The sequence below is a fragment of the Drosophila willistoni genome (genome assembly GCF_018902025.1).
Source record: "Drosophila willistoni isolate 14030-0811.24 chromosome XR unlocalized genomic scaffold, UCI_dwil_1.1 Seg8, whole genome shotgun sequence".
NCBI lineage: Eukaryota > Metazoa > Arthropoda > Insecta > Diptera > Drosophilidae > Drosophila > Drosophila willistoni.
This window is the reverse complement of record NW_025814059.1, coordinates 1,201,082-1,219,536: the sequence shown is the minus strand read 5'-3', so window position 1 is coordinate 1,219,536 and position 18,455 is coordinate 1,201,082. Positions and strand designations below refer to the sequence as shown.

The 18,455-nt window shown below is 35.4% G+C and overlaps 1 protein-coding gene across 1 annotated transcript in view; it reads left to right on the top strand.

Annotated features, from left to right (window-relative positions):
* Positions 1 to 18,455, top strand: part of LOC6645877 (eukaryotic translation initiation factor 5B) — a 49,414-nt gene that overhangs the window by 14,033 nt on the left and 16,926 nt on the right. Inside the window, exons 5-7 of the mRNA XM_002068483.4 lie at positions 6,611 to 6,687; positions 11,296 to 11,491; positions 14,404 to 14,511. Coding sequence (XP_002068519.2) covers positions 6,611 to 6,687; positions 11,296 to 11,491; positions 14,404 to 14,511 — 381 coding nt within the window. The remainder of the gene's footprint in view (positions 1 to 6,610; positions 6,688 to 11,295; positions 11,492 to 14,403; positions 14,512 to 18,455) is intronic.

Sequence of the window (18,455 nt, the reverse complement as noted above, 5' to 3'; positions counted from 1 at the left end):
TGGTTTGCTTGGTGGGTAGGCTGGTTGAATGTGGCTGGCTGGCTGCTGCTGCTGCTGCTGCTGCTTCTACGTACGTAATTTGATTCCCACATGCATTTTAATTAAAAGTAAACAACAGAGAATTTCGCAAGCCATCATGTTGTTGTAGTTGTAGTGTTATAGCTGCTCACCCCGACTACGTTTTTGCCATTTGTAATCGAGACTTATTTGTATGTACTGCACACAGATATCTATATATATTTATATTTATAAAGTTGCATGCAAAATAATGCGAGCGTTATGCCAACGTCACTTGCCATTGACGAGAGTGACGCCCCCGCATATGTGTAGGCATCCCATTTTGGTATCAGTCAAAAAAATAATAATTGGCCACTTTGGTCAACCGAGAAAAATATTTTCACATACTACGTAGAAAATTCACATCTTTTAATAATAGCAACAACAACAACAACAACAGAAACCTGCCAAAATGTCAACTAACAAAGCAGCAACAGCAACGGCAGCAGCATCCTTGCATCCTTTTATCCTTTGCCATCCTTTTAGTTGTAGCAGCTTCAACAAAAACTTTTTCAACAACACACTAATCAAAAAGCTTTTAAAATTTATCAAAGGTTGAAACACTCAATACACATATAATCCAATTATCTAGCAGAGACTTGCATAAATGCATTTAAATCGAATAAGGCTCAAAACTCAAATAAATTGAGCGCAAACACAAGTGTTGATTTAGTAGAAGAGCTTACATTCATTTAAAGAGATTCATTGTTTGGCGATGCATTCAAATTGTTTACTTCAAATTGTATTGGTGTAGTCCTCCTATAGTGCCATCGGCAAATAAAAATCTTTAAACGATTATTTAATTATATGATTAATTAAACTTAGATATGGTAAGGTCAAACCAGCTGCCGCTCCTCCTTGCTACATTAAGATATTAAAACATATACACACACACGCATACAGTGTTTACGATTAATCGATGAAAAGTAAAAATAATCGATTAATCAAACGATTAGTTTTAAATGTTGTCTAAATTTTAGTATTTTAGTAATACTTATGCTAGGCAAATGTCGTTTTCTATGTTCCTTTTCTTTATGCTTCTATTTTCTTTGTTTCTATTGAAGTCCCTATTAGGAGATGAGATCGACCCGAAATCGATAAGTATCATTAAACATTTTACGATTTGTGTGAAAAAATTTAATCGTCGGCTTTCATCTGTTTTCGATAGTTAAGCTATTTCTTATTCGATGTCCTTTATAGCCGTAACTAAGATAGTAGGATCTTGAAAATTATGTTTTTTTTAAAGCGTAGATCTAAAAGTATTTGTATTATGATAAGGCGATTAATATATAATATGTAAATTCTCGATTCGAACAAGGTTTGTTTTTCTTTTCAGTTGTGTAAATATCAGTCTTATATAACATGCAAACTTAGTTTTAATAGCCCTGTGCTAAACGTTGCGTATACGTAATATATATTGGCCTACAGATTATATAGAGATATCCTGGAAATGAGATATACGTTAGCCTGCTGCTCCTCTGTGTATATAGGGTAAATAGATGATGATGATAAGTTCATGTCTTGAAGAGTTATGAAAAAGAAAAAACAATCTACACACACACACACACCGACACACACCGACACACACACACACACACAGACAGACGTATAAGGCCTTGCTTGGCGTTGTAGCGTGACGCCTCGTTTCATTCATGAGTCGACCAAAAAAGTAAACATAAACCCAAAGCAACCAAGCAAACCTAACCTTACCAACAATAACAACCATCATCCTCCTCCTCTTCCTCCCCCTCCTTTCTCCTTCTCTCTCTCTCGCTCTCTTACACTCTCTCTTTCTCCCTCACTCTCCATGGGTTGATTTTCATGAATGAATTTAATTTTGTGCGCCTTCTGTTGTTCTTGTTATTTGTTGGGTCTTTTTTTTCTCATTCTTTTAGAAAGGAAGGAAGTGAGGGAAGAACAAGAACAAGAAGAAGAAGGCGACGACGACGACGACGACGAAGCGGAGGCAGACAATGCCAACGTTTTCATTAATGCGCGGCGTAGTTGCCAAGAACAACAACAACAGCAACAACAACAACAACAAAGGGGCAAAGAAAGACAAAAACAATGAATGACTGAAGCAAAGCAAGCGAATGAGTAAATGAATGAATGTATAAATGAGATACGAAAACAGCAGCAGCAACAACAACAACAACAACAACGGAAGCAATTCTTCCTGCCCTCACACACACACACACACACACATCGAAAGAGCTTATTGCTTAATTTTCATTCATAAACACGTCGCACAACCGCATTTTCAATGAAATCAAATGCCCAACATGACGACGACTACGACGACGACAGTTAAAGGAAGTCCATAGATGAATATATATATCTATATATATTTATATATAATAAACGCATGTGTGTGTGTGTAAGAATGAGAACCGAAACGGAAGTTCTCTAAAAACGTAATTTTCCAAAATTTCTCAAAGAAAAAAACGCCCTCCCCGTAGACACACACAACGTTTCCGCATGTTTTTTCCTTGTGTTTTACCCTTTTGGCACATAATGAAAGCTATAGACAATATTTAAATGAAGTTTGCTTATAGAAAATGCTTAGGTATTACATGGTGATCAGTTCTTTAAGGGTCAGCTGGTCCTTATTGGCTGAATTCCTTTGATTTGCAACCTTCTAAAATGAACACTTTGGACCAACATCTTGAAAGTCCCATGAAAATTATTTCTTTGTTTATAACATTGACATGAAAATAATATTTATTCTTGGCCACAGATTATTGCTGCCCTTCAGAAGTATAGAATCTATATTATATATAGACTTAAATACTAATAATTATTAGTATCAATTATAATTGAATTACTTATATTCACTCAAACGACTCTTTTGGTGACTAAATGCAACCAAAGGGCGACTTCATTCGATAGAAATACTTAAATTATGTTAAAATCAAAAGATATTGCCTTTTTTTATTAGTGTGAAGTATATACTATATATATATATATATATATATATATATATATATATATATATATATCAAAGATATACAAAAATCTAGAGTCAAATGAAAACTTTATTCATTTTCATGTAAATATTTGACTAATTTAAATGTTCTAAACTAAAACATGGCTAAGAAAAGGCAATTTAATATGCCACTTAAATTTATTGTTTCGCAACTTATCAAAATTTATCAAAATATTTGTACAAATTGTGTACAATATGTGTGTGTTGATCTAATAGCATTCATTATATGTATGTATATTTGTACAATTTGATGTGAAATAATGTTGGATGGGTGATTGGCCCTATTCTTATATTCTATTTGACATTAATCAGCTGTTTGGTTTAAGATTGACGCTCGCTTCAATGCCAAAAGTCAATGAAAGAATGAATGAATGGATGGATGGATGGATGGGCTCTGGGGCAATGAGAGGTGATGAGAGTCGAGTCTCTATTGCTACGAATTGCTATTAATTTTAGTTGGTTGGCATTGCTTTTCAATGATTTGTTGACGTCAGCAACAGCAATAGGCATCACCTGTGCCATTTACCTCGTTTGTTGCTAATTAGCTTTCAGTTTGTTTCGCCTTTTACGCATTTCCATCATCGTCATCGCCATCATCATCATCATCATTATCAGCATCAGGCAATTTCTCCATCCGCCCACCGAATTTCCGGAAAATCTTGTTCTTGTGTGTTATTTTATGGTCACTAAGAAGACGAGAGGAAGCAAAATAGAGTGAATGTGGAGAAGGCGTTGTGGGTGGTGGGTGGGTGGAGGAGAAGGGGGCCCGGGGGTAGGTAAACGGAAATGGAATTGCTCTTTTATTTAAAATTCAATTACATTTCACGCGCAGCCCACTTTGATTGGGGAATGAGTTGATGACGATATTGAAAAAGACCGCCGCCACGTGGAAACGCTTCTTACAATCTGCCTTTCCCTCTCTACCTTACTCCCCACCCCTCAACCCATTATTCTTTTGCATTTCCTCCAAGTATAAGTAACAATATATATTTATGTATGTATGTATGTAGATATCTATGTATGTATTGTATTGTATATACACTTCTAACCCATAAAATGAGCATTTTTCGCTATCACTTCCGTTTGCCGCCAGTTCAACCAACCAAACGACTACAATTACCCGACTTTTTTTTCTCTTTTCTCTGTGTGTGTGTGAATGTGAGTGTGTGCTACGATTGCATACAACAATAAACTTCCGATTTCATTCATTGTTTTGTCGATTGCAAAACTCTTTTTTCCTTTTTTTTATACCCCCTCCTTCTCTCTCGCTCTTTTGTATATCTTTCTTTCTTTCTTTCTTTCCGTATGTGTTGTATTTGTATTTACTTTTCCCGTTAGTTACACAGACTACAATTTCTTTCATACAACTCTCTGACGGTGTCAAACGACAACAACAACAACAACATCGACGATTGCTTTGAAAATACATAATGAATGAATTTTTATGAATGAAATGAATATACAATGAATCATGACGATTACAAGTGCCCAACTGTCTGAACAATTTGCCAATATCAAACATTGATTGCATTGATTCAATAACTTTATCAAATAGTTTATTATATATCCTTTTTTGTCCTCATTTTAATTGATTCCCTCTTTTCGTTAAGAATCGGATAACTTTTCAATCATTTTGAAAGTGATGAACAGGATTCATTTTGTAGAAAATGAGCAGGATTTTATCTAGAATAGTAATTTTAGGGTCTATTCTAATGGGAATTGTTATTAAAGGAACGATTTGTTGAAAAAAACCGAAAAGAAATACTTGTTAAAATGAAAAATACTCAAATCAGGAATATATTTTGCCATTTAAAGCAAAATTCAACATTTCCCACAGAATGAAAGTTCTCTGTCAAAGCTCATTAGTTTAATTTATTTTTGTTACTAACAACTTATCATGATGATGTATGATAACCTAGTCCATGGGTTAAATTATGTTCATTTAATTGCCACATGCTTTTACATGAGCATTTGTCCATTTATGTGGAATTTCTTTGCCAATTATGCTACTTAATTTCCACAAGTTATAAATAGTTTATAAAGAAAAAAACCCTTCTTTTATATACAGAATAGTAGGAGATAAAAATGTGCAAAGCATATAAAAGGATGCAGAAAATGAAAGGATGACAGAAAATGGCAATATTTTTTTCTGCTGTCCTCGGTAGATAAGTTGTCTAATTGGCCATAGTTGGCAGTGCTTTCTAAAAAAAAAAATAGTTAAGCTGATAATATATTTCTTTTTTTTTCATATTTCCATTTGGTGTTCATAAAGCCGATTTCGGTTTCATATTTTAAGCCAAGTTCTCCAAACATTTTGCTGCAATTTTATTAGTATTTAGGTACAACTTTGTTTATTTGACGCAAAAGAGGTAAATTTTGCACTAAATTTTCTCATTACCTTTAAAGAGTAAAATTCTCTTGTAAATTAATGAGCATATGGGAACTCAATACTAACACAAAATTTGTTGGCAGTCAATTATTTTTCATTCCACTGACTGAAAGGCAATACGAATTGAAAGCCAAAACAGGCCTCGAATGCGTTTCCGGCAAAATCAAATCATTTTGAAATCGAAAACCAGGAACAACAGGCCTAATTACCATTTGTGTATAGAATTAACTCTACTGTTTTGAGTTACTGACTGTGTGTGTGTGTGTGAGTGTGTGTGTGTGTAATTTGGTAAATTTTTTCTCTTGTTATGTCCGACATTTCATCTGCCTCTGCCATTTACCTGATGTTTTACCTTTTTGTTAATGAACGGATTTAAATGTCAAATGAATTTTGCCTGTTTGCAAGAGAAGAAAAGAGATTAAAGAGATGCCTGCAGCAAATTAGTATCGTAAGCTTATCAGTAATTTTTGTATTGGTCTCTCTTTCTCTCTCTCTTTTTCTCTACATATCGTGCATATCCGGTGGCGCAATTAAGTTGCTATCGAAAGTAAATTTTTTGTTTTTTTTTTTCTTTCTTCCCCTTCTTATTTCATTCAAGCGACGTGCCCATCCATCTGACCATTCATTCATGTCAGACACTCTAATATATACACACTTGTACGTCTATATGTGTGTGCTGTTATTTTTATCAATGATCATTTGTAATCATCTGGCAGACTGATGCCGCCACTATGGTGTGTGCCTAGTGCCTAGCCTACCTCTATGCTCCTCTGTCCTCCATCATCGGCGTCGGCGTCAGCGTCGGCGTCTTCGTCCCGTTCGACATTCGAGTTCGAGTCGACGAAATTGAACATCTTCGATGTGAATGAACTCATGTTGGGGCCTTTGGTGGAGGTCTTATTTCTCCTAATCTATTCCCCTAAAGCGTCCCCCCTTTTTTTTTCATATGCTGCTGCGCCTCACTTGTAGGCCGTTTAGTTTAGATTTTTTTTTTGGTTTGTGTTTTTATGGCCATGCTCCTAAAAATATCCCCTAAACGTCTCTTTGGGTCAGATAACTAAGAGAAAAACCACACACAAATCACAGCGACGAGCGAATTTTGTATGCCCTATGATGGGGGGCTCTATCTCTCTCTCTATACTAAACACTCTAACGTCTTTTTTTTCTCTTCTTTTCAGTATTCGGCTATTCGCATTGGTCCTGTGGTTAAACGTGATGTAATGAAGGCTTCCACCATGCTGGAGCATGAGGCACAGTAAGTTAACTCATGAAATGAAACATAAATCGCTGAACTTTGAAATTTCCTCATTTGATTTTGTTTTGGTTTTTCCGCATTGTAACTATCAAATTCATATTGGTTGGTTTATTGAATGGATTGTGCAAAAACCGAAACAGAAATTTTCTGTTGACTACTTTGAAATTGTAAACCATCGGAAAAGAACAGAGAGTTTTGGTTTGGAGCGGTGTTTGGGGGGACGGGGGGTAGGGCGGCATGAGAGCAGACTATTGACTAACAATTTTTTTTTTCTTTTGCTTTTTTTTTGCTGTGAATGAATTGGTTTAAAAAGAATATTGTCTGTTCCAACCTACACATACATACAAACATATATAGCTTAAAAATAATAAATGAATGAAACTCTTTTTGCGTTTATTTATCATAGAAGAGATTGAATGTCAGATTTCAATTATAGTCTTTGACACCACTTGCTTGATGGTGTTGCCTTTGTTTATTGATTTGCTGTATTCATTTATTATTATAATTAGCTGACTTTATCTGGAACTCTACCACTCAGTTGGCTAAGAAATCATTTCTTTGCAATAGATTGCAAAATGTTTTTAAGCCAAATTGGCTAAATCAGCATTTCATTTCTCTTTGTTTACAGTGAATGAGAGTTGACTAATAATCAATAATAGATTCTGATTCTGAAATGTTTTTGTGCCATCAATCGAAAAGATTTTTTCCTAGAATATATCATTCGAATTGCAAAAAAGTAGTTTCAGCATTTATTTGGTAATCTAAATAGTATTCTTACAATGAATTTCTAATACTCTATGGAGGGAAAATTAGTAGAACAAACTTCTTTGTTTAATATTAATTGTTTAATATTAATATAATTATGATTAAGTAGGGCGAGTGATAGTCCTTTTTTTTTGGTCTAGTTATATAAAATGTTTATCTTTAGAAAAATATCTTTGGGAGTTTCATTCAGCATAAGTTTTTCTATACATAACTCAGATTTTTTGTCATGAGTTAGTTGTAAGTTGCTTTGCTATATCTTTCTAACCATTGTTAGTTATAACCTTATAAACATATGAAATTCTTTAGGGCAATCAACAGATCGTTTATCAATCTGAGCTAAAGTCTATAAATCTAATATATAATCCAAAAATGGGCAACTTAAGTAGAAGAAGATTCACAAATGAATCATTTATGTGTATATATGTTTATCAATTAAGATTATGTATTTCTATAGAATAAAAATATTGACTTTTTAATGGCAAATTGAAAATCCATTAGAGATGAAAACGACCAGAAACAGCAGCTCAGTTTAGATCGGTTTTGGCATTAGCCATTTTAGCATTCAAAATCAAATTCATTTCAATGATTTCCAAATCTGTAATCACATTAAAATTTATGGCGATCATTGGCGATCATATTTAATTACTCTCGTGCCCCGAAGCCACTCACACTCACACACTCACAGTGGTGCCACTCTTTGTGATATTCACAAAAACCGAACCAGAATTGTCGATGCATAAAAAGTTCACATAAAAACAGTTAAATATTTTATGGGTGACGAGCAATGGAGAAAGATAAATGCGACAAGGCCCCGGACCCGTACCCGGACCCATACATTTATGCCCTCTTCCTAACCGGCACCCGTAGCCTCTTTGCTCTTTATCCCCATTTAAAAACCTCCATAATCTATCCATAGTCAACAACAAGAAGAAGAAGAAGGAGGTCTCCTCCTACTCCTCCTCCTCCACCTCCTTCTCCTCCTCGTCTTCTATCCTCAAAAGGCACTCAGACAAATTTTTTTCTTGTTTCTTTTTTTTTTATGATCGCTCAGCGTAAAATGCAAAATTTTATGGTTAAAAAATTCCACACGCGTAAAAATCATAAATAAATGAAGAGCAAGCCAACACATAGTAAAAAACTACAACAACAACAACAACAAACAAACGAATGAAAAAAAAAATAAAAAGAAAATTATGAAAAACTGAGCGTTGCTAAGTGAATAAGTCTCTGATGAGGGGCTTATCATTTAGCTTGGAGTTTGTTGGGGTGTTTTTTTTTTTTTTCAAAGGATGCATTACTGCCTGTGTGTGTTAGTGTGTGTGTGTGTAAAGGGCCACCGGAAATGTATGCAAAACGAACGGAAATGCTGCATCTATCATTCGCTCAGCTTAGTGTAAAAAACAAGATACAAAATGTATTTGTATCTCTAAGAGATATATATATATATATACATTTTTTTTTAGTTGTAATCTGAGTGGGCCGCGTTGCCGTTTACTTTCTGTGTAGGCTAGGTTGTTGTTGTTGTTGTTGGTGTTGTTTTTGCCAAGCAGAGCACGAAAATGCATACAAATAGTTTTAGTTGGTTTTTTTTTTTTGCAATTGAAAACTAGTAACAACAGATGGAAACCGAAACACAGAGACACAGAGCAAGAGATTAATAGAGAAAGAGAAAGGTAGATGTAAAGTAAAGGGGGTTGGTGGAACGGGGCGGCGGGCAGGGCATGGGGGGATTGGCAATGGACACCACTTAACGTCCACTCTGAGACGCTAATGAGACAAAGCTGCCGTCATTGTCGGGCAAATATTTAAAGGTTTGCTCTCTATAATAAATCATGAGGATCGCTTTCCACTCCATTCCACACAGAGATACACTCCCCCTCCTCCTCCTCCTCCTCCACCACACCGCTGTGCATTGTAAAGTGCATTTTGTGATTGCCGCTAAATGAATCACTTAACCCGACCCACAAGCTACTCCTTAACTTATGTTTTTTTTATTTTTGTTCTCTCTTTCTTTTTGTTGTCGGCTATATCACACACAATCTTCAAAGATCCGTCTTTGTTCTGTGGCCATTGTGATAAAGTGGGCAGGGGGGTGGGGGCTTAGCGGGAGAGGAGGAGGGATAGTATAGGGGTAGGGGGAGTTTGCGATGAATTGTGTTAATGAAGTTAAGCGGCAATAAAATTGCATTGTACGTTGTCATATATCAAAAAGTCGTTTAGCCTATCCTCCTTCTTTTTTCTCTTCCTCTCTCTCTATCTCGGGGACGTCTTGCTGGGTTTTTTAAGTGTTCGAATATGGCGCATTTAAATTGGGTACAATGTTACTGACCAGCTTAGCCCAGACAACTGGAGGACGTTTTGCCATAATGATGAAATGTTACCCTCAACTTATAAATGAGTTGATAGTTATCGCTCTACAAGGAAGAAAGAATAAAATTAACTAAAAATCAACTTAGCATCAGTCAAAATCCTTACTAACTTCGGATAAAGGATGAATCGACTTTACATTTGTTTGTTTACCCCAACTATTAATTACAACAATTGCAGATTTTTGTCCATCATTGTGAGTCTGGATATTGGAATGGGAAATGATTTTAACAAACTAAAACAGTTTATATTTAGTACTAAGAAAATTTCTTAATAGTCTACAATTAGTGGAGAACTTGGTCTCTTAAATCCTTCAGGGTTTGAGTTTAAATTTACCAAATACATCAAAAGAAGTTCTAAAGAAATGTAATCAAATTCTTTAGATTTTAACATAAAATGTACCAAATGCATCTATAGAAAAAAATTCTAAAGAAAGTTCTGCAGCTTGCTTCTAAATAGCTTTTAATGAAAGTTCATAAAGTCAATTCCAAACTGTACTTTAGTTTTCATTTGATAGAAACTGGTAAAATGCTGTAACTAATATTTTAAAACAGATATTTAAATGAGCTCTTTGAAGGGTTTTTGGTAAGAACTGCAAACATTAACTTAACTTGAAGATTTTGCCTTTAAGTGCAAGAGACATTTGAATATGTAATTGAAATTTAAACACACAGATTATTTGGCCGAGGGCGGGAGGGAACTCAATGTTAGACACAAACAGGAACTAATTCGTATACAAATTGTTAATATTTCATAGATCGTTAGTCTTCGACAGTTTAAAAGGCATTAAATTGCCAACATTTTGCCTTTTCCTGTATACAAAATCGAAAAATGCCGCTCATTAAGTCACCGACGTCGTCGTCGTCGTCACCGTCCCCGTCGTCTTTATTTCAAAGACTATCAAAAGCAGCCAGCACATAATTTGTAGACCCTTACTGTTGGCGGCGCCACCACCGCCAAGCAAAGCAAACTAAACTACCATCAAACCACCAGCCAAATGCCTTGGACTCTGTTGCCGTGCCGTGTCGTGTGCATGAGTCAAGAGTCGAGAGTCTTGAATCTTGAAATGCCAACTGTTAGTCCGTCGATTTCTTCCATACATCTGACTGTCTGTCCGGCCGTCCGACTGTCTGTCTCTCTCTGTCGTTTCCTGTCATTGAAAGCGCGCCGAGCGCAAGTTGACCAAGCTAAAATCAACAATAATAATAATAGTAATAATAATAAAAAAAACACCGGACAAGACCCGAATCGAACCCGAGATTTTCTTCTTGCTGCTGCTGCTGCTGTTGTTGTGATTTCAATTATTAACGCTTCCTGGCCTGACTTGGCCGCCATGTGGCAAGATCATTAACAAACAAACAGAGACACAGAAAACAGTCTTAAAGAGCTGGATTCATTATCATTATCATTATGCTTATTATTCTTTTGTTTAATTATGTTTTCTTGTAAGTAACCCTTTCTCTTTTGCCCTTTTAGATATGCAACAATTTTGGCTTTTGATGTTAAGATAGAGCGTGAGGCTCAGGAAATGGCCGATTCGTTGGGCGTTAAGATATTCCAAGCGGACATTATCTATCATCTGTTCGACAAGTTCACCGCATATCGTGAGGAGCTAAAGAACAAGAAACGTGAAGAGTTCCGTTCCATAGCAGTCTTTCCATGCAAACTAAAGGTAAGACCAAACAAAAAAAGAAAAAAAAACCAAACTTACTTACACTTAACTCAACACGATGACCAGTGGTTCCCCCAAGAAAAGAAACATGGGGAAGACCATAGTATGATTAGATTAGAGGAGAAAGAAACTAACTAAAGCAGCATAAATTGAAATATAATTAGTTGATATATCAATAGGAGTAAGGAGAAAGGAATCTACTATATAAAGCTGATAAGTTAATGTAAATAATACAGAAAAGTTACTTATATACAGACAATAATTGCTGAATGGTTTTAAAAGAAAAGCTATATTCTCTACATATATAAGAGAAAATTGATGGATACAGTCAAAAAGGTAGAACAGAAATCTTTTTGAGAAGAAAAAAAACGTAATGAGAGCAGATATAAAGGTAAATAAAGGGAAATATAAAATGAGAGATTTTAATATTTGGATTCCTATGAAAGCCAAAAAGGAAGGGGCTATGTACAGATATTAACCACATTTGAAATGGATCCCCTTTTTGGTTTTTATTGATATGCCACTGGTTTGGTGTCATTATGGGCATTATTTTAATGTGGCCAGCCTGCAATTACCCCCAAAAGAAGCTACAGGTGTAAAATGCAATCTGCTCTGACTTGAAAACACCAAGTGGAACTTGAACTCGTTGAACACCACAAAAAACACTATCAACACCAATACTCCAACACTCCGATACCAATACCAACAAGATCGACTGGGCAATCTAGTGTATACATATATACTACATGACGATGGCAGCAATAGACCGATCTCCAGCTGTGCCTTGTCTAGTCTTGGCCTGTCTTAATGATGCTGCCGCTGTTGCTGCTGCTGCTGCTGGCCCAAGAACAACTAACCAAGAGCCAACAGGCACAACTAAAGCCAGCCACTCAACAAGCGATTAAAGCTCTTGAGTTGCCCCTCATCACAAACAGACAGACATGCATACATACTAGACGCCTGCATCACGTCCACACTTCCTGCTCAAATAATGTTTAAACAGCGTATTTGATTTATAGGCAATCATTAGATTATGGTCGTATGCAATGTTAAGACGCTCGCTCTCGCTCTCTCTCTCTCAGTCAGAGCTCTTGGTTCTCGATTCTTGTCTCTAGACTTAAGACTCTGGGGCTAGCCGAGCTAAATATCAAGCTAGATACTTATATCCCTCACTAGAGCTCCCACTGTGCTGGTAATTGGACACATAGCGCACAGCTGTTAGTCTATTCGTCCCAGTGGCTTGTCTTGCTCTTGGTGTTCTTGTTATTGCTGTTTCTCCTCCTCCTCCTCCTTCTCCATGTCCAACATATTCTTGTAATAACAATGACGTTGTTTAGCTTGAGTTATTAACTCGCCTTGTGTCTCCCCCATGCCACCTACTTACCTACCTCTCTTTAGTTAAAACCCGTAAGAGTTGGAGATATCTTTCTTTCTCTATCTCTCTCGCTCTCTCTCTCTTCTGGGCTACTTTTTCTTGCTACGTGCGATCGTTTTCTATGATGGGATGCAATTCCTTCTCAAGCTGCTCCACCTCCTTCTCATCTCCTTCTCCTTCTCCTGCTTCAGGCGGCAAACCATTTGAGGCCTTCTGCACCATCAGTTGACGCAACGGAAATTGAGTTGTTCTTGGGTAGTCCAATTTATTTTCTTTCTTTTTCAACTTTCAACCATAACGAAAACGAAATGCTCTAAAAAAGCAAAATAAATCTGACTCAAACAGAAAGTTAACTTTTTCATCAGCGAGCAGCTTTAAAGATCTCTTAATCCATTTATTAAAAGGAAATTTTAGTAATTAGAATTCTATTTTTTCAAAAATTGCCATTTTTTTTATATGATTACTGCAACTTTTTGGCAATTTTATCATAGACTCAAGTTATCAAAAGACGGAAATAAAATTGTTTTGTATTATAAAAGCTTGCAAAACTTTAAAAACAGAGAAATTTTTAATTAATATTACGGAAATCTTTATAATTTATTGTGGATATTTTTGTTTTAATACTTTAAAAAGTTTAAGAATTTTATAAAACATAATCTAATATTAAAAATCTTTTTGAAACCAGGAAATTTCTATTATTTCTATAATTTTGAGTTATTAACTTGTTGCATATGTTCTATACACATAGTTAATTTAAGCGTTAATATACAAATATTAAATTCTTATCTATTGTATTAAATATATGTAAATTAAACTTAGGAGATACTCTATTACTTTAGTTAGTCTCTGAAGAACTTTGTTTAGAACATCCTTTTTTTATAATTTTCTTTGTTCTTTAAAAACTTTAAAATTTTAGATGAATTTATTTAGAAGTTTTCAATAACTATTTCTATTCCATTATGATGTGTGCCAACAAGATCTGCCTAATCCTTTATCCTTTTGGATAAATTTAAAGATATATATTCTAGGTTTTACAATAATTTGGTTGCGAATAAGCTTATTTAGTTGAATATATCTAGACTTCTAATTGAAATTCATTAGGGTTAGTTATTAGATAAGCTAGGGGCACTTCCTAGATAGATTTCTATTGAGGTTCAAAGCTTTAAGACTAATTAATAAGTATATGTTCTAGCTGAGTATATCAAGCCTTTTCAAAATCTAATCTAATCCCACTTAGCATCGAAGTTAATTTACTTCTTTTGATGAGTTTGTAGAGTGCATGACACACGAACACACAGACAGCTGATGGTCAATTACAGTTTGGGATGCGTTTGGAAACTGTTGTTAGCATCGCCCAACTTGGCCAGTATATATGTGTAATTATGCAGTGTTATTTAAAAAGTAGTTATGGAGTTGGTTCAACCCATTGTTATCGATCGTTCTAGATTAAGCCGCTTATTAGTTAAGGCATCATTGAACTAATTTCATTTGAATCTTCTTCATTAACATCGTTTTCGCTCTTGTTTTTTGTTTTTAGATACTGCCACAGTTTATATTCAATAGTCGTGATCCAATTGTGATGGGTGTGATGGTGGAGAATGGCATTGTTAAAGTTGGAACACCAATTTGTGTGCCCAGCAAGGAGGTAAGTGTATAAGTTAACTCTAAAAAAAAAAAAAAACGCATTTGCATCTTCTTGAATCATTATTGAATGGTAATGCTTTGTACAAAAAAAAAAAAAAATATATATATATATACTACTTATACTCGTAGTAGATACTTCAGTGCGATTTCTATTGCGTCTTGGATAAACGATAATGATGATAAAAATAATAAAAAGGAAAAGAAGAAGAGAAAAACGTAACAATGAAAGTCCTTGTCGTTTTATATATGTACTTAAAATGAAAGGAAAAACGTGTCAAGTATCTAGATATTGTAATGAGCTTATTTGTATTTGATTTGCGTTTTTACCTACCTACCTACCTATCTTCTTATGCCTACCTACCTATCAAACAATCAGACCATCGTGGTTTCTGTATCTTTGGCTAGGGGTAGCTTTTGCTTTTGCCATTGTTGACACAGGTGCGTGTGTTTTTTGTTGTTCCATGATGCAGTTGAGTTGAAGAACATAACAAATAATTATTAGCTCATCGTCTTAAAAAATTGCGTCGCAATGTTGTTTTTTTTTTCTTTTTTTTTTTTTGTATTTTTTAAATTCTTTCATAATAACTTGAGCCCAACTCGATTCGTTTTAACTGACGATTGCAGTAGCTTTTCCATTCAATTATGGTTATCCTGCTGCTGCTGCTACTGATGCTTTTCGAGACAATGTTGTGGATGATGATGATTACGTGAAAGGGGTAGAGGGGTAGGCAGGCGGGTGGTCGGAGTTGGAGTTGCAAAGGCAGGCTGGAGGAGTGTCATGGTAAACGGACGGAGGCAGCACTCATTTCAATTTATGCGCTGACATGTCCTGTTTCCCGTTTGCCAGCAGCAGCAGCAACAACAACAACAACAACAACAACAACAACAACAACAACAACAACAACAACAACAACAACAACAACGACAGCCAAGAGGAACAACTGTTTCCTCTTGGCAAAACAACAAAAGACAACGACAACGACACCAACGTTGGCTACTACTACCACAACTACAACTACTACTCCATACATTTTTTGCCTCGATCTTGGCAAGGGTTCGCCTTATTCTTGTGTCCACTTGCCCCCCTCTATCTCTCCTCTATCTCTCTCTCCCAGAGTGTGTGTCTCCCTTGTTGTATGCTCTTGACTTTTGCCAGCTGGTGGACAATCAGTTTGGTCGCTTAAGTCGTCGTCGTCGTCGTCGTCGTCCCAGCCCAGCCGGCTGGCAGGCATTCATTGGCAATTATAACTTCCTCAATTATCCAGCAGAGCGCAGCTAAGCTGTGCGCTTCCCGTCATTCATCGTCATTCTTTTTAACGTTTTCTTTCTTCTTTTCAAAAGAAGACTCAAAACTGATTTTTTTTTTTTTTAGTTTTTGTGTTCTCGTAATGCTCTATACAACACCCTATACAGCAACATCTAAAATGTTTTGGTTAACATTCAGAATTTTGCAAAAAATAATGGTGAATGAGTTTACTTTGGTATAAAATCTCTTTTCATTACATCTAGATGCCATTTTGCATTGAAATTCTCAGAGTAAAGTCCTTAAATTCGAAAATATTTAGATTTCTGATTAAGTTAATGTTGATTTTACTTTCGATAATGATTATAAACTTATAATTCTCTGAAAAATACTAAAATATATGAAAAATAAGAATATTTTTTTATGGAACTTGGAAGATAATGCCTATTTGGATAGATATTATATAAATGAGTGTTTTGAAAGATGAAATGGGTATCATTTTGGATCTTAGATGATTGATCTATATAGACATATGTGAATATAGAATAATCTTCAGTTTTGAAAGCAAATTTCTTAACTTTTCCTGACTTTCAATAGTTCATTTAACAAGTCACCATGATAGTTTCAATCAATGTTTCTTATGTATGTTTTGGATGTGTGTGTGTGTGTGTGACACACATGTAGAGAGATACATATGTTCATTTGTCTCTGATTGTCTCCCCTCTCAGATCAAACTCCACTTTAAAACTGGGCACATTATTTCAGACTAAGAATGCTGCTCGTAGTCGTTCAGTTTTTTTTTTTTTTTTTGCCTTGCGATTTCCGTTGACTTGTCTCTTCCTCTCTTTGATTTGTATACCCTTGCCTAAAAGAAGGGTATATTATAAACACAGCTTGAATAAGAGACACCAATTAAACACAATAAAACACAAGTAATATTTATAATAAGAAGTAGTTAATTGGCAACTAAATTAATAGAAATCAAAGTAGTTTCCGGGCTAGCAAGAAATATATTATAGAGTATTAAAAACTTCTGAATGAAAGTTTAAGTTTAAGTAAGACCCTCTTGGTATGATTCTGTTTTTTTTTTGCTGTCTCACCAGCGACAACTTCCTTTCGCCGCGTATCGTTTGATGGGCATGCGTGCCAGAGTGCCAAAGCCATTTAGCCGAGATACCGAGTCCGGAGTGCAGAGTTTTGTTGTCTTGCCCAGTTGGTTGATTACATTTATTAATTATATAATTAAATCTGTAATATCAGCAGTTGCTTTTGTTTTCGCATTGTTTGCCACTTCCCAGTTCAACCACTAACTGAAAAAAAAACTTCCGTTCTCACAGGCGTTTGGTTTTGGCTCACAAAAAAAGAAAACCACTTCCACTTCCCGTTTTTTGGTTAGTCTCATTGAAGACAAAGTATAAGAGGTTAACAGGTGATATATAATTGTGAGTACTTTAACAACCCTTAATCCAAAAGACAAATTGAGTTCACAGAAAAGTCCACACACACACAAGGAGAAGGATTGTTGTCAGTAAGTGTCAGAAAGGTGTAAAATGATATTGAGCAACTGTCAGAAACGGAAAAGGGCAAGTGCATTTGGGGTTAATTGTTGGGGTTAAACACCAGGGCCAGATTGAGTCTTGAATCGATTTATTAATTGTATTTGGGGTTTGTTTCCTTTCAAATAAGGCCAATTTAGAATCTTGTAGCAAACAGTTTGTGTTTATCGCATCACAATCTAACTTAAACACGCCCCACCCGCTCACTTACTCACTCAGTCAATCATACATTCACTTACCCACTGGAACATGATGATCATAATCATCTTTGCCAAGGAATACTACGTTTTCATTATTTTGTGCCCCCCTTTTTCCATCTCTCTCCATCTGGTCTCTATGTTTCTCTATGTGTGTGTGTGTGTGTATATTCTTTACACAAAACCAAAACAGCAAACGGAAGTTGGAGGCGTTTCCCAGCGCCAAATCCGTCAGATCCACATATATATACATACATTTATGTATATATATTTGTATGTCTATGAGAATACAAAATCTACTGGTGGCTCTACATAGCCAAATGATCCAAATGATTGTTGGCCACCTTTAAAGACGGTCTTTAAAAACAGAAATAAAGACAGCAGACCATTTGTGATATACCCTGTAATGGATATAGGGGTATATTGAAGAGCGCTTAGGAAAAAGATTATATTTCGATCTCAAATATAATCTTGGAAAATCCTATTCAAAATGATGTGCTTTATTAAGATCTTGGAATCATATACAGCTATGATATAATCAGAAATCAAATTCCACATATCCCCATAAAACATCTTTTAAGGTTTCTTCATCAATCAAATGGAAATAAAAGGTATATACCAAAACGATACCTTAATCTAATATGATAAAAAATATGTTGCGAATCGTTTCAGGATGGCAAAGAGTTTTGCATTTTGATGTTAAGAGCGAGTGAGAAAGAGTGAAAGGAGGAGGGGAAAGGGGGGAGAGATCTTGTTCAGCGAGTTCCTTGCAAAACCACAAAGAAAACAAGAAATCTGTGAGCAAAAGTCTTTTTTTTTTTTTTGTTATTTTTTTGGTTTTTTCTTTTCTTTTTCGGTTGCAACACTTGAGTGAGATCGAGCACCAGCAGCAGCAGTAGTAGGCAGGCAGGCAGATCAATATCTTTTAATATTTTCATTCATGCCTCAA